Here is a 27,622-nt window from a genome sequence, read left to right as displayed (position 1 = left end):
TCTCCAGAGCGAATGCCAGGATAGGCTCCAAAGCTACACTGAGAAACACAGTCTCAACAAACCAAAAAAAAAAAAGATACATTTTTCATGCATAATTAAGTCCATAATTTTATAATAAAGAATTGTTAATTTTGAGAAATAATTAATTAGGCAGCATTCAGGAGGCAGGGGCAGGTAGATCTCCGTGAGTTCGAGACAGCCTCGACCTTAAAATGAGTTCCTAGACAGTCAGAACTTTTATACAGAGAAAGCCTGTCTCAAACAAACCTGAAAAAATTAATTAAAATACTTCTGTTTTTATGTATGTGTGGACATGCATTTATCTCTGCAAGCATGTGAAGTTCAGGGGAAAATTAATGGGTGACAGCTCCCTCCTTTCACTGTGTGGGCCACAGGGATGAAAACTCAGGTCAGTAGACTTGGTGGCAAGCATCTTTATTCACTGAACTGTCTTGCCAGCCCACAGAAGTGTTCTTGTTCAGTTTAATATGATGTCCTTCCATCACCAACAAAGAGGATGAAGGGGTTTTTCTTCCTCATTATGCTGATGCAAAACAATGTGTATATATGTGCATTTGTTGAGTCACCCTTGTAACACTGTTTATGAAAGTAAACAATATGTGCTGTGGGATTATGTTATTGGAATTTTGATGAGTATTCCTACAAGTATGTTCAAAAGGATACCAGAGTTTTAGGGTTTGATGTGTGAGTGTGTGTGGGTGTGAGTGTGAGTGTCGTTGTGTGATTTTGGATCAGTGAAATGCTGGCCTGACAGGATGCTTTAGGAACAATTCCCTACAATGCAGTTTTGGAATAAAATAAGAATATTCTTAGTTCTCCAAATATTTGATAGAATTCATTAGTAAAGCCATTTTGTTCTGGTCTTACTCTTCTTCGTATGGAAACTTTTGATATATATATATACACTCCAATCACAAATTGCTGTCTATTCAGATTTTTAAAAATCTTCATGATTCCATTTGATAGAATACATACGTTCAGAAATGGCTCCTGTATTCTGTCACATTTGTTGGCATGAAGTTGATCATAAGAACCCCTGCCAATCCTTTGATTTCTTTCTGTGGAATAATTGGTAATTTCTCACTTTTCATTTCATATTTCCCATTATTCTATATTCATCTAGATGTGCATTTCCCTAGTTCATAGTTTCCAAGAACTGTCTTAAATCCACTGGTGTTTTCTATGCTTTCTGCTCTGTATTTTTTTGCTTTGTCTTATTCAGTGTTTCCTTCCTTAACTAATTTGGAGCCTATTTTGTTTTCTGCTTCCAGTGCATTGAGGTTATTCTTTCTTTCAGATCTTCCTGATCTTTTGATATGGTTTTATGCCAGGGTTTGGATGAGTGTTGGCAAGGTCCAAATGCAAAGCTCTATTCCAGGGCAAGTATTTGGAGGTTCTGCACCCTGGAAAATGTCATCCTGTTGTCCAGAAGCCACTTGTACCTGTTGAGATGGAGAGAACTCAAGTGCAATAATCAAAAGCTCACAAGTAAACTGAAACTTCACAAATTACTTCCTGTGATGTGAAAGGTCACCTGAAAGAACAATGATGGTCCCATGAGGCTGTTCTCCTGGGCTACAGCCCATGAGGATGGAGGAAGGTAAGTGGATCAGCCCTCAGTGATGCAGAAGGGGGGCCTAAACCAGGTCTTGTGAGCTGCCATGTGTATGAAGGGCAGGACCAGTAAGCCTCACCATGTATCAATATCCCTGGGCTAGGGTCTCTGGTAGACTGCATTTGCTCACCCTTTGCTAAGTCTGAAAACAAACTGAGCACCATGAGGCTGTCCCTGTGTCTTCTCTTGGTCATCCTGGCTGTTCATTGCTATGAGGGTGAGTATCATTTATGATCAATCCAGCCATAGCTCCTGGTAAGTTTGCCTCTCTGAACAGTTGGTAAATTTATGTGTGGAAGGTTAAAGTCAGGAAAAGATGATCAAAAATTCCTTCCATCCTTTCTTTCTTGCCCTCATAAAAGCCCAGATACATTCAACTAATCTTATCCTACTTAGGAAGCTTGATGAGGTGGAGGGAGGACAAGACATCCGTTATGAACAAAGTTCAGGAAATGCTTTTCATCAGAGGGAGTTTGTTGTTTGTGTTACTTTTCAGTTTATTGTCTTAGTTCCTGGGAAGGTGACTTGAGATAGTTCCATTCCAGATCAGTGTTTCCTGAGTCTGAGATACAAAACCCAAATCCCTCCATTAGACTCTGAGAAGAAGCTGGCTGGTGTAGCCTGGTCATTTTCTGGGGGGTCCTACCAATAACAGGGATAGGAATAGTACAGTCATTACCACTAAGACATTCATTTTCCTAAAATTAATTTTTTGCAAACAACCCATTTCTGTGTGAACAGTCATTCTGCATGCTCAGTACCTTAAAAATGAACCAAGTTCCATGGGCAGCTACTCTCTTTTGTTTTTGCATCTCCCTCTGACTGCCTAACTACCCCTCATGCAATGGTCTACAACATGCCCTTGATCCCAATGGAACCTGCTTTTGGTACACATCAGATGCTGTTTGGGTACCTCCCAAGGACTGTATTGTCCTGTCCTAGGGAAAACTGGCTCAGGTGATCCATCCCTGACATCCAAGCTAGGTAAAGCTGAAACATGAGAAACTTTCTGAGGTCAGCCCACACCACCTCTGGAGATCGGGACAGGTGTTGTTTATTTATTTTGCTTTTTAAAGAGTCTTGAAGGGAATGTGGAACCTAGATTAGGAGAGCTGATTTCTTTAGTTCTGCCAAAACATTCATCTGGATCTTTAGAAACCATAGGGAGGTGTCAGCTTCTCCTGTCACCCTCCCTAGAAGGGTCTGAGCATCCGTGTGGAATGGCAAAGTTTGTTACAGTTTCCAGGATATGCTCTGGTGTGAGTCAAAATTGATCAACTCAGCTGCACAGTGGTGGCACACACCTTTAATCCTAGCACTCATTAGGCTGAAGCAGACAGATCTCTGAGTTGGGGGAACAGCCTGATATGCAGATCATGTCCAAGACAGAAGAGACACACAGAGAACACTATCTCAAAACTAAAAGAAAGAAAGAAAAGAAAAACAAAACAAAACAAAAAAGCTCTTGTAGCTTTAGCTTTTTACCTTGAACTGTACTTGATGCCCTGACCTAATTCCATCAATTTCAAAATGTGGCCATTCTACACATGAGCAGTCTGGTTGGTTTTTCCTTTTCCCATCTCTTGTAAAATTCTAACTCTGTTATTCATGTCAAAGATGCATGACACAAAACTTCATTTTTTTCAACTATCAAAGACTCATGAAAATGCTACAGAAGATGCAGTCAAACCTCCAGCTATTAATGCTAGAAAACAAATTTCAGCAAGCCACAGAAACTTTAGAAGTTGTGAATGTGAATTCAAATACAGAAAAGTAGAGAGTCAATGTGAATCTTTCTTCAGTCCCTTGCTCTGTGGCCTTGAGGAAGTCACGCTGTTCTTTTTCAGTCACAGGAGTGAGCTATAATACTGTTTATCATGTTCAGTCTGCAGTCTTAAATCAGAGAGACTCAAGCAAAAGCAAAAAAAAATAATTAAAAGTGAAAAGTAATTTTGGCTAGCTGAATTCTTTCCCTTACTCTTTCCAGCTGATGCTGCATTGGTCTGTCGAGCAGTTGTTCGAGAAAGCAGTGTCTTCCTAATGGGTTATGAGGAAACCATGAGGAAGGAACTTGAGAAATATGATGCACCTCCCGAGGCTGTTGAAGCAAAACTGGAAGTGAAGCGATGTGTAGACAGCAAGTTGAGCACTTCAGAGAAACAAGGAATAGTAAATGTTTTGGTATGTGCATTTTGCTTTACACACTCAGAACGCCACAAATGAAGTTGACCTGATGCTCTGTGGGGAACACATAGAAGGGGGGAAACACTGGAATTATAGATCAACAACTGTCAGTTGATTCAGGAATCCACTGCTAATCTGAGTTCAGTTATAAACTGTCTCTGGGATAGGTGCCTCCTTCTTAGAGATCCACCCTAGATACAACACTCTGGGGCATCCCAAGAACGACAAATGGGACCCTACAAAGGGAGGATTCAGGGCTAACACTATTGTTAATCTACTGGGAACATTGATGAAGTTGACGTCCACTTAATGAATTGATATTATCTCTCTTGAATGCTGTGGGGAGAGTTGGTGGATGAGAATCACACAGATAGGAGGAAGGAAGTTAAAGACAACCTCCTTAAGAGCAAAAGACTGACAGGATCCATTTCTCTGCCACCTTTGCTGGCCCTGCCAGGAGCCTGCGACCTCATCTTTCCAATACTTCTTACCCACTTTTGCCCTGGGTTTCCCCTGGTTACCCCATTGGAAAGAAGGTGGAGTTCACAATTCTAAATCATCATAGAAAGTTATGCCTGAGGACTTGGGACATACTCTGTAAGCCTCCTAATAGCAGAGACACAGAAAATCAAGACACACTGTTGAGTCCATTCAGAGTGTATTTGCCTGAATTTGGAAAGATTTCCACTAATGTGCATCATTTGATATAATTTCCCCATCACAATTCAGTATTTCCCCAAGAACACTGTGAGGTCCTCAGTGCAGTGCTCCTCCATGGAGCACTGGTGTGCTAGCTGTTCTTCTCCGGGAACTTCCTGATTCTGCTCACCATTCTTCTCTTGCTTTCGATTTATTTCCAGGGAGAAGTCGTTCTATATTGTAAACTAAAGGAACTTTGAAACGCAGCTCTTCCTGGTCTCCATTGCTTCTCACAGATAACCTGAATTTCTTTGCCCAATGTGAAGGTTTCAATGTCTTGCACTAATAAATTACTCTCCTTGCATGTTACCATCTGTCTGTTGTTATCCTGAGTTATCCTAAGTGTTGCACTGAATGTGTTTTCATAAAACATTTGATTTTCAGTGATGGTAATAAGTCACAGAGATAATCTCTCTCAATATGACTACCAAGCCTGAGCATCAGGCATTAGGAACACTCGTGTCTGGTCAAGCATCATCTTGCATTGCCCTACAAGTAAGTTTCTCATTTCTGTAGTCATAACTGAAAATTATCCCATATAATAACAAGCATTGGCCACTCCTGTGGCCACTGTAGTAAACTGTCTCATTGCTACCCATGTACAACATGCCAGTCGCTGCCTAAGTACTCCAACTCAGTATCTTCCCCATCCAACCCATGGTACTATTATAGCAAGCTCCATATTCTGAAAGAAAAGCTTTGGATGTCATAAGCTTTGTTAAAGGAGATCCACTGTGTTCTCCATTCCTTAAAGAAATGTTAACAACATATGTGACCTTGTGTCCTAATCATATTAATTTACAATTTCCTTCCTTATGTCTCTCTGAACATTTCCACATTTTCTTCCCCAGTAAAGTAGTCATGGTTTCATACCATGTCAGGATACAGAGAAACAGAGAAAGGAAAGAATGATTTTAGTGATGCCTACTGACTACTGCTCTAAACTTGGTCCACATCCCTGAGTCTGATGGGTGATTGCCCGAAAGGACACTATGAACACCACTCACAAAGTTCAGGTTACTAAAATCCCTACCTTTTATGGCTGACCAAGCAAACAAAAGAAAGCAAGAACTCTTCTGAGAATGTTATACACTCACGGGCAACACTTAAAAAAGCATACAGCACCAAAAATGTTTAAGTAAAACTGATGTTGCAACTACATTGCATCTAGTGGGAAAGAAACTGAGGTAGAATGCAGTTGGTTGTTTTTTTACTCTTGGGCTCTTTTGAGGGGTGTGATCATCCAGCTCCCAAATAAATCTCACAGAGTCTTATTATTACTTATAAAAGCCCTGCCTTACCTTGGCTCGTTTCTAGCCAGCTTTTCTTAGGTTATCCCATCTACCTTTTGCCTCTAGGCTTATACCTTTCTTTACTTCTATATATCTTCCTTTCATTCTTTCGCCATGACTGCCTGTGTGACTAGCCCCTAACGTCTCCCTGTCCTTGTTCCTTCTCCTCCTCCTTGATCTTTTATCCCCAAATTTCTCCTCCTATTTATTCTCAGGCCTGCAAGCTCCGCCCATCCTTTGTACTGCCTCACTACTGGCCACTCAGCTCTTTATTAGACCAATCAGGTGTTTTAGACAAGCAAAGTAACAGTTTCACAGAGTTACACTAATGAAACAGAAAAGAATGCAACACGTCTTTGTACCATCAAACAAGTGCTCCACAGCATAAACAAATGTCACAATCTTTAACTAACATCCCACCACAATGGAATGTTTACCTGAAATGGAGGGTTAGTTATCCAAACCATGTGTGAACACAGAGGTCAAAATTTAAGGAGATAGCAGAAAAATAGAATTGAAAAGAAAAAAAAAAAAACACAAGGAAAATTTTCCACAATTAAACCACATGAAACAGCAAAAGGCACAGCAAACTACTCCTTCTCCACACTTATATTTGGGTGACATGGGGAATTAAAAGAAACATGCCTTTTTTTCCACAAAAAAAAAAAAAAGCAAAAAACGAAAAACCACTAAACTGTCTCAAAGTAGTGGGAGTGAATTTGAAATCTAACAGGAAAACTTCTGGCTAATATGGCAGACATAAATCTGCTTCCTTGCAACCCTGTGAGAGAGATTCAGAAAAGAAACAGAGAAACATGGTGATATTTTGTCTGTGATCTACAAACAAACTTGTGTGAAGATCAGAGTGTGGAGCTAAGCCACTCGTTAGCCTTAGGGGCCAGGCAGTGGTGGCAGCCACCTTTGACCCCAGCACTTGGGAACACACACCTTTAATCCCAGCACTAGCCAGGTGGAGACCAGAGGGATAAGACCGGAGAGAGAGAGGAATATGAGGCAGGAGGAGACAGGAGCTCATTGCATTCAGTCTGAGGATTCCTAGAGACAGGATCGCCCATTTAGTTTGAGGATTCGGTAGAGGAAAGAAGCCTCTCTAGTGTCTGGCTCCTCTACTTCTCTGATCATCCAGCATATGCCCCGATTCCGACTCCCAGTTTTTAATATTAAGACCTATTAAAACTTGTGATACGGGGTGGGGGTGAAGAAATTTTCCAAGTGTGGTAGCCTATGCCTTTAATCCCAATTCTCAGTTTTCTGAAAATAGAGGCTGGCAGGTCTCTGAGTTCCAGACAATCCTGGTCTACAAAGCAAGTTCCAAGCATTCCCAGACTACATAGTAAAATCCTATCTCAGAGAGAGGAAGAGAGGAGAGGGAGAAAGGGCCTCATTACAAACAGAAAGAGAAGACAAGGGTCAGAAATTCACAAGGGTAGTGACAGGATCCTTGCAAAGTGCAAAGAGAAAGATAGCAAGGGGCAGAAAAGAAGCTAGCAAGCCGCTCATACCGCTCAATGGCTTCCAGGCGGAGGCACTGAAAGCTGTGAGATGCCTCCACAACTAAAGCGGCAGCCCTGGTGAGATAAGACTTCAAGTCCTACGCTCGGGACAAGCCTAGAGTTTCAAGGACTTCCCAAAGCAGTTGCAAGTCAACATGACTGAGAGTGCAGGGGCTCTGTATCATTGTGAGAGGAATCTCCTCATTGGAAAATGGACTTCCTGGAAGGGTCTGTGAATGAGTGACAGCTCGGACACTGGGAGAGTGAATTTAACCTGTCTGTCACAGGGTGAGAGACCGCCCTGGGCAGCATTTGTGGAGAACAGCAGGGCTAGACACAGAAAGGCTGAAAACTGAAGTCTCCAGGGGTGTCTGTTCAGACAGTGAAGTTCCATGGGAAACTGATCCCCAGTCAATGACTGGGATTTCCCTCATCACCTAACTGGAATCTTTAGGAGATACTCCTGCACCTCAGTTCATCACAGTGTCAACATATGGAACCACCTACCTGCCAGGCGGGGTTCTACAGCCTGTAGACTGAGGTTCTAGTGGCCTCTTGACTCTCTGCTGCATCCTTCCAGTAGGCTGACAAAGGAGGAAGAGCTCTTGAAAGGATGGACACAGGCCTTCCATCTCCATAGTTCTCAGTGCTGTGCTTGCTTTTCAAGATCCCAGCACAAATGAGAGATGTGAGCCCCCTGTTGAGGGATATTTCTTTACAGGGTGTGAAGATGTGGCATTGTGATTGGTTTAATAACAAGCTGAATGGCAATAGCTCAGCCGGAAGAGGTTAGACAAGGCTTTCAGGGAAACACAGTTTTCTTGGAAGAAGAAAGATGGAGTTGCTAACCAGACATGGTAAGGGAACAGGAAGTGCAAGGTGGACGAGAGGTAACACGCCATGGAAGAAATTAATAATGCGGCAAATTCCTTTTTGTTTTCTCTTGGTTTTTTGAGACAAGATGTCTCTCTGCAATAGCACTAGCTCTCCTGGAACTAGCTCTGTAGGCCAGCCTCAAACTCACAGAGATCTGCCTGCCTCTGCCCCCTGAGTTCTGGGAATAAAGGTGGGTGCTGCAAACACCCAGCTTGGCAACTTTAGGGGAAAAATAAACATAAATTTACGGCTGGACAGGTGACTCAGAAGTTAGGAGCACTGGCTGCTTTTGTAGTAGTCTACAGTTTAGTCCCAGAACAATGTTGATCGGCTCACAACCAATTTTAACTCTGATTTGAGGGGATCCAATACCTCTGACCTCTGTTGGCATCCGCAAGTAAACTCACATAGGCCGCATACACACATACAATAATTAAATAAAGTTGGCAATAAACAGATATCAATCAGCATTACACTTAGAAGGAAATTGGTTATGAGAATTGAGAACATGATTATATAAGCGAAGAAATAGAAGCTTATGTAAGAAGTCCCACCACATAGCTCTGGGAAGCCAATCCCTAGGTTCTCCAACTGTCAAGAAAATCCAGAGGCCTTGACGAGAGAGCAGGCAGCAGCTCTGAGGGACAACCAGTACAGATGACTACAGGAGAAAACTGGAAGACTTTGGTGAAATGGGAAGGCTGAAGGCTTTTGGTTTTTTGTTTTACTTTATTTTTAAGACAAGGTCTCATTACATAGCCTGGGCAGGCCTGGAACTTGTTAAGTAGACAAGGCTGGCCTCCAGTTCACAGAGATTCATCTGTCTCAGCCTCTTGAGTGCCAGGATGAAAAGTATGCATCTCTATGATGAGTGACCCCATTTTATAATACATGTGGAAATTGTGATAACTTAAAGGTTTTGTTCAGTGGTTTGAATGTAATTGGCCCCCGTAAGCTCATAGGGAGTGGCACTATTAGGAGCTGTGCCTATGTTGAAGTAAGAATGGACTTGTTAGAAGAAGTGTGTCAGTGTGGTGTTGGGCTTTGAGGTCTCACATATGCTAAAGCCACTGCCATGTCTCAGTCCACTTCCTGTGGCTTTGGATCAACTTGTAGAATTCTCCAGCACTATCTCTGCCTGCATGCCACCATACTCCAAGCCTCCATGTTCCCAGTCATGATGACAATGGACTAAACCTCTGAAACTGTAAACCAGCACCTTAATTAAATGTTTTCTTTATAAGAGTTGCTGTGGTAGAGGGATACTCCTGTTGGGACCCAGCCCCCACTGGGGTCTCTGTGAGTTGTTTTCCAGCATAACCACTGGTACCTTCTGTTTTTTAAGCCTCCCCAATAACATGTAGTTGTGAACCTTTCTTGTTATTGAATCAGTATGCCTTGCCTCCATCCCCTTCTTGCTTCGTGGGCCTGGGTTGTGGTTTCCTTGTTTATGGCAGGGCATGGGAGTGTTGTGGTTTCCTTGTTTATGGTAGGGCGGGGGAGTCCTTTCTGCTAGCAGGTGATGATTTTCCCATCTCCTCTTATATATAAGCTGCTGGTTGCAAGAAACCGATGGCATTAGCTTCTACCAAATGACCCGAGTTGTATCCTTCTTAATCCGAAGACTCTTGCCTGATCCTGTTCTTTGGTCGCTGGCACTGGTACAGGTGACATACTCCCTGAGCCAAGACACTCGGGGGTGGCCTAGACCCTATCCCAAAGGATAAAATAGACTCTGATGGCCTGCCTATGGAAGGCCTCATCCTCCCTGGGGAGCAGAAAGGATATATGATAGGTAGGGTTTTAGTAGGAGGGAAGGTAGAGGAGGAGGGGCAGGAGAGTTAATGGGATTGAAATGTAAAGCAATCTTGTTTCTAATTCAAATAAAAAAAAAGTGTTGCTGAGATCATGGTGTCTGTTTACCACAATGGAAACACTAACTTGGACAATTTAACAAGGCAGATAATGAAAGAATAAAAGGAATCAACTGTAAGAAAAACAAAGATGTTTGTGTGTGTGTATGAGTGTGTGTGTGTGTGTGTGTGTGTGTGTGTGAGAGAGAGAGAGAGAGAGAGAGAGAGAGAGAGAGAGAGAGATTCCAACACTTGGAACGTGGGGCAGGAGGTATCCAAGTATGTCTCAAAAATCCCAATCATCAATACTACCTGTTCTGCATCTTTCATGAATATATTTTACATCAAAACAAATGCCAGGGCTGGGGAGACAGCTCAGTCAGTAGAGTGTCTGCTGCACAAGCTGGGACAGGGCTAAATTTGGATCTCCAGTACTCTCATGAAGCTACTTGTGGTGATGAAAACACTTGTAACCCTGGCACTAGCGAGACAGAGACAGGCAGAACCCCAGAGCTAATTGGCCAAGCTGCTCTAGGCCATTGTTGTCACCAGGTTCTTTGAGAGATGAAGGAACAGTTAAGAGCACTTGCTGCTCTTACAGAGGACCTGATTTCATTTGCTAACGCTCATGTTGGATGTCCAACTACTACCTGTAATGGCAGCTGCAGCCATCTCTTCTGGTCTCCAAGGGTTGCTACACACACACACACACACACACACACACACACACACACACAATCTTAGGGAAAAACTAACAATAGATCTACCGTATGATCCAGCTATACTTTATTATTATTTCCTTTTTGGAGTTGGGTATTAAGCTTACAGCCTCAATGTATCTGTATCTGCAGCCCCTGCTAACCCAATATGAATATATTTCAAAAGAAAAAAATGATATCAACATACTAAAGAGACACCGGCACATAAGTTTTTGTTGTAGCACCATTTACAATAGCAAAGATGTGCAGCTATTAATATAACTAAGGTATACAGGGTAAGTGACTATCAATGGATGAATGAATAAATATGCCATAGAAACGCACGGGACATTGTTTGCCCATAAAAAAGGGTGAAATCATGTCCTTTACAGAAAATTAAGTGGTATTAGAGGACATTGTGTTGTCACATAACCCAAACGCAGAAAGAAAAAAAAAAGTAACACATGGCCTCTCTCACAAGCAGAAACTAAAAGGAAAGGGTGCTGTGGATGCAAACTTAACTAGAGACTGGAAGGTGAGAGGATGGATGAGGAAAACTGAATCTGACCAGTGTGTCATCATGCTGAGCCGCCGAATAGCTGATAATCTCTTGTTCTATTATCAAGTGGCCCTTGCTTGAAAAGATTAAAGCCTGGATGTTGATAGCCCCAAGCTCCCAGCAGTCAGTTACCAAAGTATTACACACGTCAGCAAGCTAAAAGGAGGGACGCCAGGCTGCCTCTGTTTAGTCCTGGTATCATGTCAATACTCCAGATGGTCTTGGAATCCTTCTAATTTCATTATACTAATAAAAGCATACCCACCAGTGCTATGAACCAATGCAAGCATGCCCAGATGAAAACTTCCCAAGACTCTCATCTGCACCAGTCACTGAGTTTGCATTTCTCCAACTCAGAACTCTGGGCAGGTTTGGCAGCAGGCAGGAAATATCAAATGGCCGGTGAACAGAGAAGACACGCTCAGGGTCTAAAGGCACTTTCTGCCCAAGCAGGTCTAGGCTTTGGATTCTTAGCGCTGGTTTCTGATGGGTGCAGTAAGCATGTTGTCATCTATGTGCCACTATGCCTGGCTATTTTATGTTGTCTTATTTTTCTTTTTTCAGAGCTGGGGGACTGAACCCAGGACCTTGCACTTGCTAGGCAAATGCTCTACCACTGACATAAAGCTTCAACACCTTTTTAAAAATTCTTTAAAACTGTCCCTGTGGAGTACTTATACTCTAATAAGCCCCAGCCTTGCCCCGACCAGACCAGGAGCATGAATCACTAAAATGGCCATAGAAACCCAGTGTTCACTCTCTGCCATGGTCACAAGTCAAACTCACCCTCCAGATCACAAATGTCCATATTACCTCAGTTTCATTTGTTCCAAGAGCCATTGCCCTAGAATTCTGGGATTTAGTGGGGAGAGGTGTTTGCTTGTTTATTCATTTTGTTTGAGAGTTCTCAACTCTATGTTCTTTAACCAGCAAACATTCATTGAAATCTTGAGAGCTGAGCACTGTGCTTGGCTTAGTGGTACCATCAACACAAGAATGAAGCTCTTGTCTCAGAGGGGGAAAATAAATAGTGACAGGGCCAGGAACACAGATTTAGGCTACCCCAAATTCCATAGTCCAACATAGAAACAGTTCCATGACTTTGTAGTAAGAAAACAAGGAAAGGCATAATCACACTTGTCAGAAACGTTAGTGGCTACATCAGGAGGGCCATTTACAACAAAGCAGGGAATGTCTACTATGGGTCTCAGGTACTAGATGGTGACATTCTTAGCTTTGGGCTGTGGGAGTCAGGGGTCCTTTTGTATATTCCAAAGGTGGTTGATGGAAAGCTAAGTAATTGGGGACTACAGGTGGCAGCGACAAGGAAGTGAGGGTGGTGGTGGTGAACACTGGGTACCACCCAGGCTTTGCGACAAATATCAGGTGACACACACCTGTTCTTGGTCATTAGGAATATTTAGTCTTAGTCCTTGAGCCTGGCCACTCCTCAGGCTCTGCCATGCTTGCTGTGTGGGGAGTGGAAGAACTTGACAAAGTCTTTGTGCTGGGATCTGATCAGGGAAATAATGCCCTTCAAGATGACCTTGTGACCTGGGCAACCAGGGGAAGATTTCACCACTAAACCACCAGCCACTAAGTAAGTGCTTAGCTCAGTGCAGGGGGGCTCTGGTCCTGATAGCACCTGATGCTCTTTCCCTTAGAATTGGGTGACCCACAGGGGTGCAGACAGGCCACATCAAACCACCATTGTCTTGAACACACCTATAGTAAGGCCCATGTACTTTCCCATGTCCTCCAGGTCTTCCACTCTAAGGGCAGTTAAATTATGTGGCCTAAGATGCTGACAAGCTTACCATGGAAACCTGTTCAGAAGACCTTTGCCAATTGCTTTAGGTCAAAATAAAGAATAAATACAATTGCAGTAGTGCTCTGAACAGTGAGGAAACAGTGTGCACCAATACTGAGTTTCATCTATTGCTTGTGAAGTCCCTTACTTGACTCTAAGTTGAAGAACACCATCCAGGGCCACCAGGTGCAAGTACAAACATGAGTACACACTCTTCTTTCTGTCATCTGCTAAATCACCTTTGCTCTTGGCAAGTTGCACTTGAGTGAAATGATGAAAATAATGTCACAAGTAAAGCACATAATTAAACAAATGCAGCATAAACAAATGTAACACTCTTTACATAGTTAAAGTAATATTCCACAGCATCTTTCTCTGTTTCTCCTGGCTTTTGCACCTTCTCTGAACTTACTGACCTTTTCCTTAGTTTCATTAAACTCCAAGGTAACTAGAAGAACATTATTCTCCTCAGGGCTGGAGAGATAGCTCAACAGTTAGAGCACTTGCTGCTTTTGCAAGTAGTTTCCAATAAGACTCCAGGTCCAAGGGATCCAACACCCACTTCTGACCCCTGCAAGCCCTGGACACATGTGGTTCTGTTAAACATGAAAATTGTGAAAAGAATGACCAAATTCATGATTGTCTAATTAAAGCAAGTTTTATTTAGTACTGGCCAGGAAGATGAACCCTGGCCAGGTCCATACCTGGTAGCTAGGTGAGTCACTGAGTTAGATTAGTCAGGTGCTTATAAAGGCAAAACCTTTCTTCCCTCCTTCATCCAATCAGGGGCAAGCATACATCCTGATGTACTTCCTGCCTGCATACTTCTCACCTACATGTGACCAAGCACATCCTGTGCAGTTGGGGCAACCAGCCTTGTTTACTAAAGTGAGATCACATGGCTTGTTATCCGACAGGAACAACAGCCCCCAGCATTCCAGCAAGTTCTCTGTCCTTGGGCAAGTGGGGCTTACAGGTTAGAAGTACTTTTGTTATAGATCTCTCAAGCACACTAATAAACTTCAAACATAACTTTAGCCCTCACAGTTCACATAATGCTCTGATGTGCTTTGTGTGCACATGAGCACACACATAAATAAATGAATAAATGAATCTTCCTAGAAATTCCCTTTCAAAAAGAAAAATCCTATGAAAGAACCAAATGAAAGAAAATTCACCATTTAAGACTACACCCAGTTAGTCAATACAAAAACCAATATCTCAGAATCAACAGATTTCCTTCAAATTGTTATTTTTGCACAGCCAAGGAGAAAAATATTTCATTGTCAACAATACTAACAGCAGCACCAAAAATCTACTGGCATGTTTCTCAATGGGAATGCAAAAATCCTCCAACTAGAAAGTATGCATTGCTCAGTACTGTTAAGTATGAAGCAGTGCATATGTCTAGAAATGAGTCTTGGCTCAGCTTAAAGTGGACTTGGAAGGACTGCTAAAAGCCAACAGCCACCATTCCTCAGGAACCTATGAAGTTGATTTTCTGCCTGCCAGAAAGGAACATATGGCTCTTCACAACTTATACCTATGTTTGCATATCAAAGCCTATCCTGGCCTTCAGGCTCCTTCATTCCCTATTCACAGGTACTTGTTATGCATCTTGAAGTCTCCACACTAACCTCCTGGGCCTTCTCACCTCCAGCCAGGACTTCACATAAGCCCTACACTTTCCCATCACACCAAGCCTAAACACCAGCTAACTTTTGCAGGACTTGATCATTATCCCAATTTTCTCAGCATCCCCTAAAGATGCTGTCACTGCCATACAACATAAAGCGATTTTAAGAACACGGTGACCACATTCCCAAGAAGTAGGGTGCCTAGGTTTGGTCATTTGATGGGTTATACATGTTTGTCTATGTTTAGGGGGGTTAGTTGCAAGTTGTTATTGGTCATGGTCATGGAAAAACCAAATAAGGGACATTAGATTTGGGTAACTATTTCTGAAAAGAAAAAAAGGAGGTTTATAGGAATATGGAATAAAAGGATAGATTATTGAATCTACTTTTAACCTAAAAGGTAACTACTAGTTTTAAATATTTTACCTTGGTATGGGTTTTTTTATATTGATACAATTTAAGGTTATTTTTGTAATAGCATACTGTATATGTGTTTCTACTCTTGTTTAAGGCATTGTACCTATGCAGGTCATTTAAAAACATGGTATGAACTTCTAGTCCTTGAAAGCTATTATTACAAACAATTTAGGATAATTAAGAAATGCAGTTTAGTTGTTAGACATCTATAACAATCAAATTTGTAGTCATATCAGGTATGTTTTCAAAGTCAAACAGATACACTTTAGATATATAAGTGGTCTTCAAGCACTTCAGAGACCTACAGAATATGTCATTGAAGATGTTTTAATAACATAAGGTTTTTCATGACAGTGAGAAACATCTGCTCCTAGCAGCACCAATCAACTTTAGAGAAGATAATGGGCATCACTGTACCTCTATTTGGAATTTGCTTTCATTGTGACAAAGTTAGCCAGTGAACAACTGCCTTTGCCTCGACTCCTGACACTACACTGTCCAAACTGGACAAGCAGAGCACAAAATAAGATGACTGTTGAACTTTGCTGAGACAAGGTATGACAGTCCTTCAAAATTCCTGCTTCACAGAAAAATGTCAGATATTCTAGGCCAGTAGGCCAAAGCTAGATGCAAAGGAAACTTGGGTGACTGCCCAAGCAACCACCAGTCTCTATCATTTCTATAGTTTTGGAAGTTGTTAGTTCTACACTTCCTGTTTATTCGGGAAATATAACAGCCTTTTGGGGTATCTGCTGGGGTTGAAGACTAGAGTTATACCATCTTCATTGTTGCCAAATTCAGATTACAAAAGAGATGTAAACTTTTTAAAGGTTAAGAAGACATGGAAGCTTAAGTTGTTTATCTAAGAAAATGTTGTAAGGCCTAAAGAGATATTTTAGGTTGGTAATACAAGTTATAATAGCAAGTGGTTTAGGTATAAAACTTTAGACTCCCCAAGATAGGATAGATAATAGAGTATTTTCTCCAAATTTGCCAAATACTAATAAACTGAACATTGTGAATATGATTCTTACCTTATAATTGCTCTTTTTGTTTGTTTGTTTGTTTTTTGAGACAAGGTTTCTCTGTAGCTTTGGTACCTGTCCTGGAACTGGATCTGTAGGCCAGGCTGGCCTTGAACTCACAGAGATCTAACTGCCTCTGCCTCCCAAGTGCTGGGACTAAAGGCATGCACCACTACCGCCCAGCCTTATAATTGTTCTTATTGTATATAGTTTTACTGTGTCTGAGTTAAAACCTTTCCTTTTTATTTAGACAAGAAAGGGAAATGTTGAGGGACATTTGTTTACACTGTGTGAAGATGAGTCTCTGTGACTGGTTTAATAAAGAGCTGAATGGTCAATAGCTAGGCAGGAGAGGTTAGGTGGGACTTCTGGCCAGAGAGAACTCAGGGGATGAATCTAGGTGTTTGCATTTTACCAGCGAGATGTGGAGTAAGCTGGATGCATGGAACTGAGGAGAGGTAAAGAGCCACGGGACAGATGAAAATGAATAGAAACAACTTAATTGAAGTTTTATAAGATCTTCTTGGAAACAAGCCTAAGATAAGGCCGAGCTTTCATAATGAATAATAAATCTCCACATCATTATTTAAGGAATAGAGATCCAAAGAAAGTCCATTGAGAAAGCTAACTACAGCCATGTCCAATCTGCTTCTTTTTTTCTCTGCCCTGGACTCTCCTATTTGCCTCTGGCTATTCTCTCTCTTACCTAAAATAAAACCTTCCCCCTAACCATAGAGCAACCATCTCAGTGGCTTCTTTACCATGTCCCTTGCTTACAAAGACAAGGCCACAACCATCAGAAGCCTCAAATCCAGTTGTGGGTTTGGGGAAGACCCTGAGTCTTCCATCGGTTGAGAAATCACATGTCACTCTGTAATGACCTGAAACTTACAGGCCAAACATCACCTCAGAGACAAGATGTTGTTAAAACTTGAGCTAGCCTCAGAACCTGAGAACAAGAAAGCACTACAAACTACAGAGTCTCAATTAGGTCTTCCGTAAGCACAAGAATTTGAGAGCCTGATGGAAGAAGTTATGGAGGTCAGTGGGGCTAGACACTGACACACTGAAGAGTCCAGGTGGTAGGAGGCTCAGGGAAGTATTTTGGGAGAGAGAGCTCCTACCTGACTAGCAGGAGATCACATTGACTGAGGCTAACCCTGGAGTTTGATGACCCAGAACCTCATGTCAGTGTGTACATCAACTGCTGGATCCACTTTCTGTTATTCACTGTTGTGGAGCCTGAAAACTTGAGGGTCTAGGGCTGTACATGATAGCCGCTGTGTCCCCCCAGCAGGGTGATCAATGACCAGGAGTTTTGATAGCACAAGCTCTTGTCTTCTGCTTGTGTCGGTCTCATTGTTCTAAAAGGTCACTCAAGTCAGTATTAGCCACCTCATGTGCATGAAGTAAGGTCATCTCCCAAAAGGACTGTGTGACAATAACCAAGAGAGGAAGTCAGACCCAGAATCCAGGTAACATCAGTCGATACTCCAGATGGAATGGTCTGGATGGAATCGAAGTGGAGAAAGAAAAACTCGACCTCCTTACACTTTGGCTGCTTCCTGGTTCACTATAGCGTGCACTGTCTGTCCTCTCTGCCAGATGAAACTTAGAACCCACTGAAATGACTAGAAAAATTAGCCCTTCCTTCTTGAAGGTGCTTTTCTGTCTGTTTTTTTTTTTCACCAGAGGAAAACAGTTACTCTATAAAAACATATCCATCTCCCTAGGCACCGAAGATTCCCTGTACCCTATGACTTTCTACATCTGCAAGACTCTCTCCTTCCCTGACACCACAGCTGTCTGAGCATCTCTGCCACCTGATGCCAACATCATTATTGGTGTTTCTTCAAGAGTCAAAGATATGCTTCTTGTGTTTGTGTAACAAACTGGAGAGGGCCTAATAAATAAAGATATGAATGATTATGGGAGTACAAATTGCCATTTTCAAGTGTGACCATGGGCTGGATAGAGGAATTAGCAGTTAAGAGCATATATTTCTTCATTTTTTTCTCTTTAGACAGGGTCTATGTAGCTTTGGCTAGAACTCACAGATATCCACCTGCCTACACCTGGGGAATGCTGGGACTAGAGGTTTGCACCACCACATCTGGCAAGAATTCATGTTGCTCTTGCAGGCGACCTAAATTCAGTTCCCATACACACTTTGGGAGGCACCCAACAAATTGTAACACCAGCTCCAGGGAGATCTGATATTTCTGCCTTCTGCAGGCACCTGAAACTCATGTGCACAGAACCACATAACTTTGAAATAATAAAAATAAATCTTTGACATTAAGTTTATTTACAAAGACAATCTTACTTAAATACAACTCTTGTTTTCCATAATTTTTAAACTGATTCTTTGTGAATTCACATTATACACTCCAGTCCCACTCATTTCCTGGTCCTTCCATATCCACCCTCCACCCTTGTAACCTTCCCCCCCAATGGAAACAGAAAATTAAAATAAAAAATCTCACTGTTGAAGCTGCAGGGTATTATGGTGTCACACAGTATACCCTTTTGTCCAAATGCAATGAGTCATTGGTCTGGTTTGAGGCTTCTGGCTTCTGCTACACTGTCAACACTGGACACTCACGGAGACTCCTCCAGGACATTCTGCTGTTGCCCTGAGTCATGGAGATCCTTCAGCTTTGGTTCTGCAGGACCAGCCCCTACGAGTGCTCCAGCTGCTCACAGATGGGGTAGGTGTTGGGGTGGCCCAGCTGAAAGCCCTGGATCCGTGCCTGGGGGCAGTGAGTTGGCCAGCCTGCCAGCTCTCCCATGCCCACAGCTCCAGGGCCAGCTCTCCTGCCCTGCTAAGGAGAGGTACAGGACCAGCTCTTCAAAGTGCCACAGCTGGAAAGGAACAGAGCCAACTCTCCTGTACATATGCTATTGGGGCGAGCTCTCCTGCACCCACGCTACCATGGCCAGCTCTTCCCCACTGCCCAAGAGAGGTGAGGGCCAGTTCTCCCAAGTGCCTCAGCCAGGGAGGTGTGCAACCAGCTCTCTTGTACCCACATTACCAAGGCCAACTCTCCCTTGCTGCCCAGGGAAGTGGCAAAACCAGCTCTCTGGAGTGCCAAGGCCAACAAGGGGTGGAGTCATCCCTTCTGTGACCATTTCTGTGGTCAGTGAGGGCCTGGTCCAGCTCAGTTCTGTACTGACATCAACATGTCCTCAGATGGCAGCCCAGACCAAGCAGGGTCACATGGGTCTTTGGTGGTGAAATGACCGCGGACACCGACACAGACTCCTGCTGCAGAAAGGTCATGAACCCAGACATGGCCCTCAGTGGCAGCATGGTTCCAGATATCAGCAAGGCTTCAGGGGACAGTACGGGCCTCTCACATCCGGCTGCTCCTCGTGGTCTTGGTGTCTCCTGTTCCTCCCCTTTTCATAGTGCTCGAACCACTCTGCTTCTTTCACTCCCATTTCCCCACCACATACTTGCTCATTGTGGTGGGACCTGCCCCATAGCCTCTGCAGCCTCTTTTCTCTATTTTTAAGGTTTTTCAAGACAGGGTTTCTCTGTGTAGCAGTGGCTATCCCAGAACTTACTCTGTAGACCTGGCTGGCCTCGAAGTCATGAAAATCTGCCTGACTCGATTGCTGCAATTAAAGCATGTGCCACCACCACCTGGCTAAAGGTAGGTAAGTTTCAGTACCAACAGTAAACCAAAATGAACACAATTTCTATACTGTGTTGCCACTGTGCTCACCTTCCTGCATGAAGATTTCAGCTCAGTGAACAAGAGCACACATGAAAAAAAGGTGGAACCGCACCATTCAAATTCAAGGGCACTCAGTCCCCAACGGACACTTAACATGATAGCTCATCTGTTCAAAATTAATCTCTTCAAACCAGGAGCTGCAGATGGAAGCAAAGCTAGACTCAAGTATCACCCGCTAACTGGCTTCCTCTGTCAGATCCTATTTATATCATCTGAAATATGACTAAACGTGCAATCCCTTTGCCTCAGTGATAGCCATTTTGGTTCAATAGTTCACACTAGCCTCTCCAATGCAGTCCTAATTTCTACTTCTGATGCCAGGCCTACATGTCCCTGTTTCTCATAACGTCCACATTTGTGACCCTGCAGTCCTTGTTAGCATTGCAGGAGGTGGTTTGGGATTTCTCTGAGAGCTCCCTATACTGAAATAGAAATCCTCAAAGGAGGTTTTTTATTTACCCAATCTACTGAAAAGACAAAGACCAAATTTTTTGTAACTGCAGTAATGACCAACAGCTTCAATAAAATGGATCCCAATGTCTTTAGCAAGTCACAAAGCAAGACAGGCCATTAATAATTAGCCAGCAATAAAATTATTATTATAAAATTAATATTTTAATAACCCAAAAGTTGTTACTTCTCCCCTACTTTCCTTCTTATCATTTAGGTAGATCATCTGGGAATCAGAATTATGCATTGTATATTTACAAGGATAGGCAATATGAAAAGCTTATGAGTTCATTTCCCACTACAGTACAGATCTGAGCTTTAGTCCAGAGTGTCTATACTAAAATCTCACAGCGTGATTTCTGCAGATGACTGTGCACATATGTGGATTAAACTTTCTAGTGATGGTTTGATGCTTTTGCAATAGTTTGAATGGTGAAGAATTGTTTTGTTTTGTTTTGTTTTATGACTTGAAGCAAAACTTTGGAGGCAAGTAGACCCAGATATTCTAGTGTAGGAATTGCACATTAGACATAGCTTTGTGCTCAAAGAAAGAAGTGCCATTGAAGGGGCTGAAGACATTGCTCATTGCACATCCTGTCCTTCCCGAGAACCTCAGTTCAATTTGCAGCACCTATGACCAGAAACTCAAAACTGCCTGTGAGAAGGAGTAATAGTCAATCTTCAGCCTCGTATGTAGGGCTAATCAGAAAAAGAAGCATTCCATTCTGGGAACTCAGCAGAATGACCTCAGACCACATTGGAACAACAGAGCCAGACTGGGGAATACAGGCTTCCATTCTGCATGGAGATGAAGGTCTCACTGGAGTAGCTACACGTGGCCTAGGTTCCCCTGTACCTATGAAGAGTAAAAATTACTACCTGTCTATAAGAACATGGGCTTGTCACCTTGGGGGCTCCCTCCCTGCAGGTGGCCGCTCCTGGAACTCTCATAAAAAAAAAAAAAAAAAAAAAAAAAAAAAAAAAAACGCTCCTGGAATAACCACAGGATGTCTCAACGACCTCTGTGAAAAGTTCAAACACCCCAGGTGTGTCCACATAGTTTAACTGATGAGTAAATGTGTAACTTTGGGCTTCCCCTATTTCCTCCCTGGTCCTCCCCTCCTCCTTTGTGGTTTTTGCCTTTATGAGTGAATGTGTAACTTTGGGCTTCCTCTATTTCCTCCCTAGTCCCCCTCCCCTCCTTTATGGTTTTTGCCTTTATAAGCTTGTCACAAGTTTGGGTCAGGGTCGAACTCCTCTGAGCCTCGACCCCAGCATGCTGGCTTGAGATCTCATTCAATTCCTTTTTCAATAAACTTCCTCGTGTGATTGCAGCAAGTCCGGTCTCGGTGCCTCACTGGGTGTGCGCTATTCCCGAGATTTGAGCGAGGGTCTCCCTTCGGGAGGTCTTTCATTTGGGGGCTCGTCCGGGATTTGCACAACCACCCAGGGGTCCTAGACCCACTTGGAGGTAAGAATTTTTGTTCTGTTGTGACTCTTTGTTTGTGGCCTGTTCAAAAATCTGGTGCGATCACAGTTACGTTTTCGCAAATGCTCTTTAGAGGCCACTCTCCAGGGGGAGGAGCGGAGTGGACGGGGATAGACGTGTCCAGGTGTCCACCGTTTGTTCGCCCTGGGAGACGTCCCGGGAGGACAGGAGGAGGACCAGGGACGCCTGGTGGACCTCCACGGAGAAGGTCGGGAGATAAGTTTTCTCCTTGACGATCTATGTCATAGGGCCATTTCCCGGCCGCCTGATTCCTTTCAGAATTACTGGTCGACTCGAGGTCGACAGCTCGCTTTGCTTCCTTGTCTTTCTGTCGTGGTGATTGTTTTTATCGTGTATGTAATAGAGGTAGACATGGGACAGACTGTGACGACCCCACTAACACTGACCCTGGACCACTGGACGGACGTTAAGACTCGGGCTCATAATCTTTCTGTCGAGGTCAGAAAAGGACCTTGGTGGACTTTTTGTTCTTCCGAATGGCCAAGTTTCGGTGTAGGATGGCCTTCAGGGGGAACTTTTAATCTATCTGTTAGATTTATTAAAAATATTATTAAAAATAATACGCTGTCAAGCGAATTATTTTTCAGGCCACAAGGGGACACCCTGATCAGGTTCCATACAATATCGTGTGGCAGGACCTAGTCCAAAACCCGCCACCCTGGATGAAGCCTTGAACATCGGGAATAGGGACTGCGACAGTTGCCGTGGAGGCACGGAAAGTGCCTCCTTCAGATTCGCCGGCGCCCGCTCCAACAGCTCCTCCGCAGATCTATCCTGAAATTGATGATGTCTCCCTCCTTGACCACCCTCCTCCCCCATATCCTCAACCCGTTTCTCATGCAGCCCCACAGGTCCCAACGGACTCCCAGCCGGCCTCCGAAATAGGGCCCGAGGCCGGGACTCAAAGCCGCCGGGCCGCAGCCCAGAGGGATCTGGCGTGGGACCTGATTCCACCGTTGAGCTACCATTACGAGCTTATGGACCCCGCCCCAGCTCCAGGGGAATTAGTCCCCCTGCAGTATTGGCCGTTTTCGTCAGCGGATATGTACAACTGGAAAACTAACCACCCCTCCTTTTCAGAGAACCCCTCAGGCTTGATGGGACTCCTCGAGTCCCTGATGTATTCTCATCAGCCCACTTGGGATGACTGTCAACAGCTCTTGCAGGTCCTCTTTACGACTGAAGAAAGAGACAGGATCCTTCTAGAGGCCAGAAAGAATGTTCCAGGACCAGATGGGACCCCCCACCAATCTCCCTAATCTCATAGATGCCTCTTTTCCCTTGGTCCGCCCTGACTGGGATTACAACTCTGCGGAAGGTAGGGGGCGTCTCACGGTCTACCGCTGGGCTCTAGTGGCAGGTCTCAAGGGGGCCGCGCGGCGACCCACCAATTTGGCAAAGGTAAGAGAAATCTTACAGGGTCCAGTAGAGCCACCCTCTGTCTTCTTAGAACAACTGATGGAGGCATATAGGAGACATACTCCATTTGATCCCTCCTCGGAGGGACAGCAGGCGGCTGTAGCCATGGCTTTTATAGGACAGTTGGCCTCGGATATCAAGAAAAAGTTGCAAAGATTAGAGGGGCTCCAGGATTATACATTGCAGGATTTAGTAAAAGAGGCAGAGAAAGTGTATCACAAGAGAGAGACCGAGGAAGAAAAACAAGAAAAAAAAAAAAGGAGGCAGAAGAGAGGGAGAATCGGCAGGATCGCCGCCAGGAGAGGAATTTAACTAAGATTTTGGCCGCAGTAGTAGGCGGAGAACGGTCAGAAAGAGGACAGTCAGGTTACCTGGGCAACAGGGCAAGAAGACCCCCGGGAGGACAGAGACTGCAACTTGAAAAAGACCAATGTGCATACTGTAAAGAAAACGGACACTGGGCCAGAGATTGCCCCCGAAAGAAACAAAAGGGCCCCAAGATGTTGGCCCTCGAGGAAGATTAGGGGAGTCGGGGCTCGGTCCCCCTCCCCGAGCCTAGGGTAACTCTCTCTGTGGGGGGAAACCCCATTAATTTCTTAGTATATAGGGGGGCGGAACACTCAGTTTTGACTAAACCTTTAGGGCCGTTAGGATCGGAAAAAAAACCCTGGTCATGGGGGCGACTGGGAGCAAACTTTACCCTTGGACAACCGAAAGAAGTTTAGAAATTGGAAAAAGCCAAGTAACTCACTCTTTCCTTGTGATTCCTGAGTGCCCTGCGCCCCTTCTGGGAAGGGACTTGTTGACCAAATTAAAGGCTCAGGTCCAGTTCACCCCGAAGGGACCAGAAGTCACCTGGGGGGAAGCCCCTACAACATGCTTAGTTCTAAGTCTAGAAGAAGAATATCGCCTCCATGAACCCAAAACTGGGGTTTTGCCCCCTAAAGAATGGCTGACAGCTTTTCCAGAGGTTTGGGCAGAGCGGACTGGAATGGGGCTGGCTAAGCAAATACCACCGGTTATAGTGGAACTAAAAGCGGCTGCCACCCCCGTATCAGTCAGACAGTACCCCATGACTCAAGGGGCTAAAGAAGGCATTCGACCACATATCCAGAGACTGTTACAACAAGGTATACTGATTCCCTGCCGGTCCCCTTGGAATACCCCCCTCCTGCCGGTACGTAAGCCTGGAACCAATGATTATCGACCTGTCCAGGACTTGAGAGAAGTCAATAAACGAGTACAGGACATTCACCCAACCGTGTCCAACCCTTACAACTTGCTGAGTTCCTTACCGCCTGAACGATCCTGGTACACTGTTCTGGATTTGAAAGATGCCTTTTTGTGTCTCAGGTTACATCCGAATAGCCAACCCCTATTCGCTTTCGAATGGCGAGATCCCGAAGGAGGACATACGGGTCAACTGACCTGGACTAGGTTGCCACAGGGGTTCAAAAATTCACCGACTCTTTTCGATGAAGCACTCCACCGTGACCTTGCACCCTTCAGGGCACGGAACCCCCAGATTTCTCTCTTGCAGTATGTAGACGATTTACTGCTCGCAGCCTCGACCCAGGAACTGTGCCTCGACGGGACCAGAAAGCTCCTAAAGGAATTGGGTGAGTTGGGGTACCGGGTGTCCGCCAAGAAAGCCCAGTTATGCCGCTCGGAAGTGACCTACCTAGGATACACTCTCCGAGAAGGAAAGCGGTGGCTCACTGAAGCACGGAAGAAGACTGTGATGCAGATCCCGACCCCCACCACTCCGAGACAAGTACGTGAGTTTTTGGGAACTGCGGGTTTCTGTAGACTCTGGATACCGGGGTTCGCCACCCTGGCAGCCCCTCTGTACCCACTCACTAAAGAAAAAGTCCCATTCACCTGGACGGAGGAGCACCAAAGGGCCTTCGATAAAATAAAGACTGCCCTGCTCACAGCTCCCGAGTTGACCCTGCCAGACCTGACTAAGCCTTTCACTCTATATGTTGACGAACGGGCTGGAGTAGCCCGTGGAGTTCTGACTCAGGCCCTGGGGCCCTGGAAGCGGCCGGTGGCCTACCTATCTAAAAAGCTAGACCCCATTGCCAGCGGGTGGCCCTCTTGCTTGAAAGCCATTGCTGCAGTAGCCTTACTTGTAAAAGACGCTGATAAGCTTACCCTGGGTCAGCATATGACTGTAATCGCACCACATGCTTTAGAAAGAATTGTGCGGCAGCCGCCTGACGGCTGGATGACAAACGCCCAGATGACACATTACCAGAGCTTGTTGTTAAATGATCGGATAACCTTCGCTCCTCCTGCTATTCTTAACCCAGCCACCCTGCTCCCCGAAGCGAAGGACTCTACCCCAGTGCACCGGTGCACTGACGTCCTGGCTGAAGAGACCGGGACCAGGAAGGACCTGACCGACCAACCTTGGCCGGGTGTGACAAACTGGTATACAGACGGCAGCAGCTTTGTGGTAGAAGGTAAAAGAAGGGCGGGAGCGGCGGTGGTGGATGGAAAGCAGGTAATTTGGGCTAGCAGTCTCCCAGAAGGAACCTCGGCTCAAAAAGCTGAGCTCCTGGCATTGACTCAAGCTCTGCGTCTGGCAGAAGGTAAGGCTATCAACATTTACACCGACAGCCGCTATGCCTTCGCCACGGCTCACATTCATGGAGCCATTTACAGACAGAGGGGCTTACTCACCTCAGCAGGAAGAGACGTTAAAAACAAAGAAGAAATCCTGGCCCTCCTAGAAGCCATACATCTTCCACAAAAATTAGCCATCGTCCACTGCCTGGGACACCAGAAGGGGGCTGACCCAGTCACAAAGGGGAACCAGATGGCTGATCTAACAGCAAAGCAAGCTGCCCAGGGAGCGGTAGTGCTGGCGGAAGAAACTGGAACCCCGCCAGAACCCCCACAAGCCAGCGTCATCCATCCCAGCTTCGTCTATCCCTATAAAGATTATGATTTAATCAAAGATATGACCCGTGCAAGAAAAGCTCGGATGTTCAGTTTCGGTGAACTGGCAAAAACCAAAGATGGAAGAATCATTCTACCCTCTAAAGAAGGACAAGACTATGTGAGACGAATACACCAGCTGACTCATCTTGGAAACGAAAAACTTAAGCAATTAATCAAAGGTTCTAAATATTATGTTCTAGGATTAAATACAATAATAAAAGAAGTAACAGAGTCATGTCAAGCCTGCACCTTGACCAATGCTGCCCGACCGTTCAAAGAACCCGGAAAAAGAATGAGGGGAGATCGGCCGGGAATTTATTGGGAGGTAGACTTCACTGAAATTAAGCCAGGAAAATATGGTAATAAGTACCTTCTAGTTTTTATAGACACTTTTTCAGGATGGGTGGAAGCCTTTCCCACGAAGTCCGAAACTGCTCAAATGGTAACCAAGAAGATACTGGAAGAAATCCTGCCCAGGTTTGGGATCCCCAAGGTAATTGGTTCAGACAAGGGGCCGGCTTTTGTTGCCCAGGTAAGTCAGGAGTTGGCCACCCAACTGGGGACTAATTGGAAATTATATTGCGCTTACAGACCCCAGAGCTCAGGACAGGTAGAAAGAATGAATAGAACCCTAAAAGAGACCCTTACTAAATTGGCTATTGAGACCGGCAGCAAAGACTGGGTGACCCTCCTCCCCTTTGCGCTCCTTAGGGTCCGAAACACACCTGGACTTTCGGCCTTAACCCTTACGAAATCCTACATGGGGGACCGCCCCCCTCGACTGAGTCAGGTGGGATATTGGATCCTTGCACTCACTCTCCCTCCTCCTCTGCTCTGTTTACCCACTTAAAGGCCTTAGAAGTTGTCAAAACACAGATCTGGGATCAGATCAAAGAAGCCTACACTCCAGGGACCACCGAGGTGCCCCACCGATTCCAGGTCGGAGACTCAGTCTTGGTCAGACGACATCGTGCTGGCACACTTGAGCCTCGGTGGAAAGGACCCTACCTAGTGCTGCTGACCACGCCCACGGCAGTAAAGGTAGACGGGATTGCTGCCTGGATCCACGCTTCCCACATAAAAAGGGCACCCAGTCAAAAATGAAAACAACCGCAAAAATAATTGGACAGTGGCCGCCAGTGATAATCCTCTTAAGTTGCGCCTTCGCCGCAACTCGGTGCCTCACTGGGTGCGCTCTATTCCCGAGATTTGAGCGAGGGTCTCCCTTCGGGGGTCTTTCACCTACACTGTAAGAAAAATAGCTCCTAAGAAAATGCTGGACTTCTACAGATGGCCATCCTTGTGGATTAAGATTACAGCAGTAGCCTGGGAAAGAAGGCAGCTCAAGACA

The 27,622-nt window shown here is 44.6% G+C and overlaps 1 protein-coding gene across 1 annotated transcript; it reads left to right on the top strand.

Annotated features, from left to right (window-relative positions):
• The first annotated feature begins 22,254 nt into the window (after positions 1-22,254).
• LOC118238540 lies at positions 22,255-27,280 on the top strand. Its single transcript, XM_035441985.1, is given in 7 exon segments — positions 22,255-22,464; positions 22,467-23,144; positions 23,146-23,575; positions 23,578-23,991; positions 23,994-26,723; positions 26,726-26,764; positions 27,124-27,280. Coding segments are annotated over 7 exon segments (4,635 nt in total). The 3' UTR covers positions 27,258-27,280.
• Positions 27,281-27,622: the final 342 nt, after the last annotated feature.

The sequence above is a fragment of the Cricetulus griseus genome, chromosome 3 (genome assembly GCF_003668045.3).
Source record: "Cricetulus griseus strain 17A/GY chromosome 3, alternate assembly CriGri-PICRH-1.0, whole genome shotgun sequence".
In the NCBI taxonomy this organism is placed as follows: Eukaryota; Metazoa; Chordata; class Mammalia; order Rodentia; family Cricetidae; genus Cricetulus; species Cricetulus griseus.
Note: the sequence above shows the minus strand (reverse complement) of the source record. Positions and strands in the feature narration are given on the sequence as shown.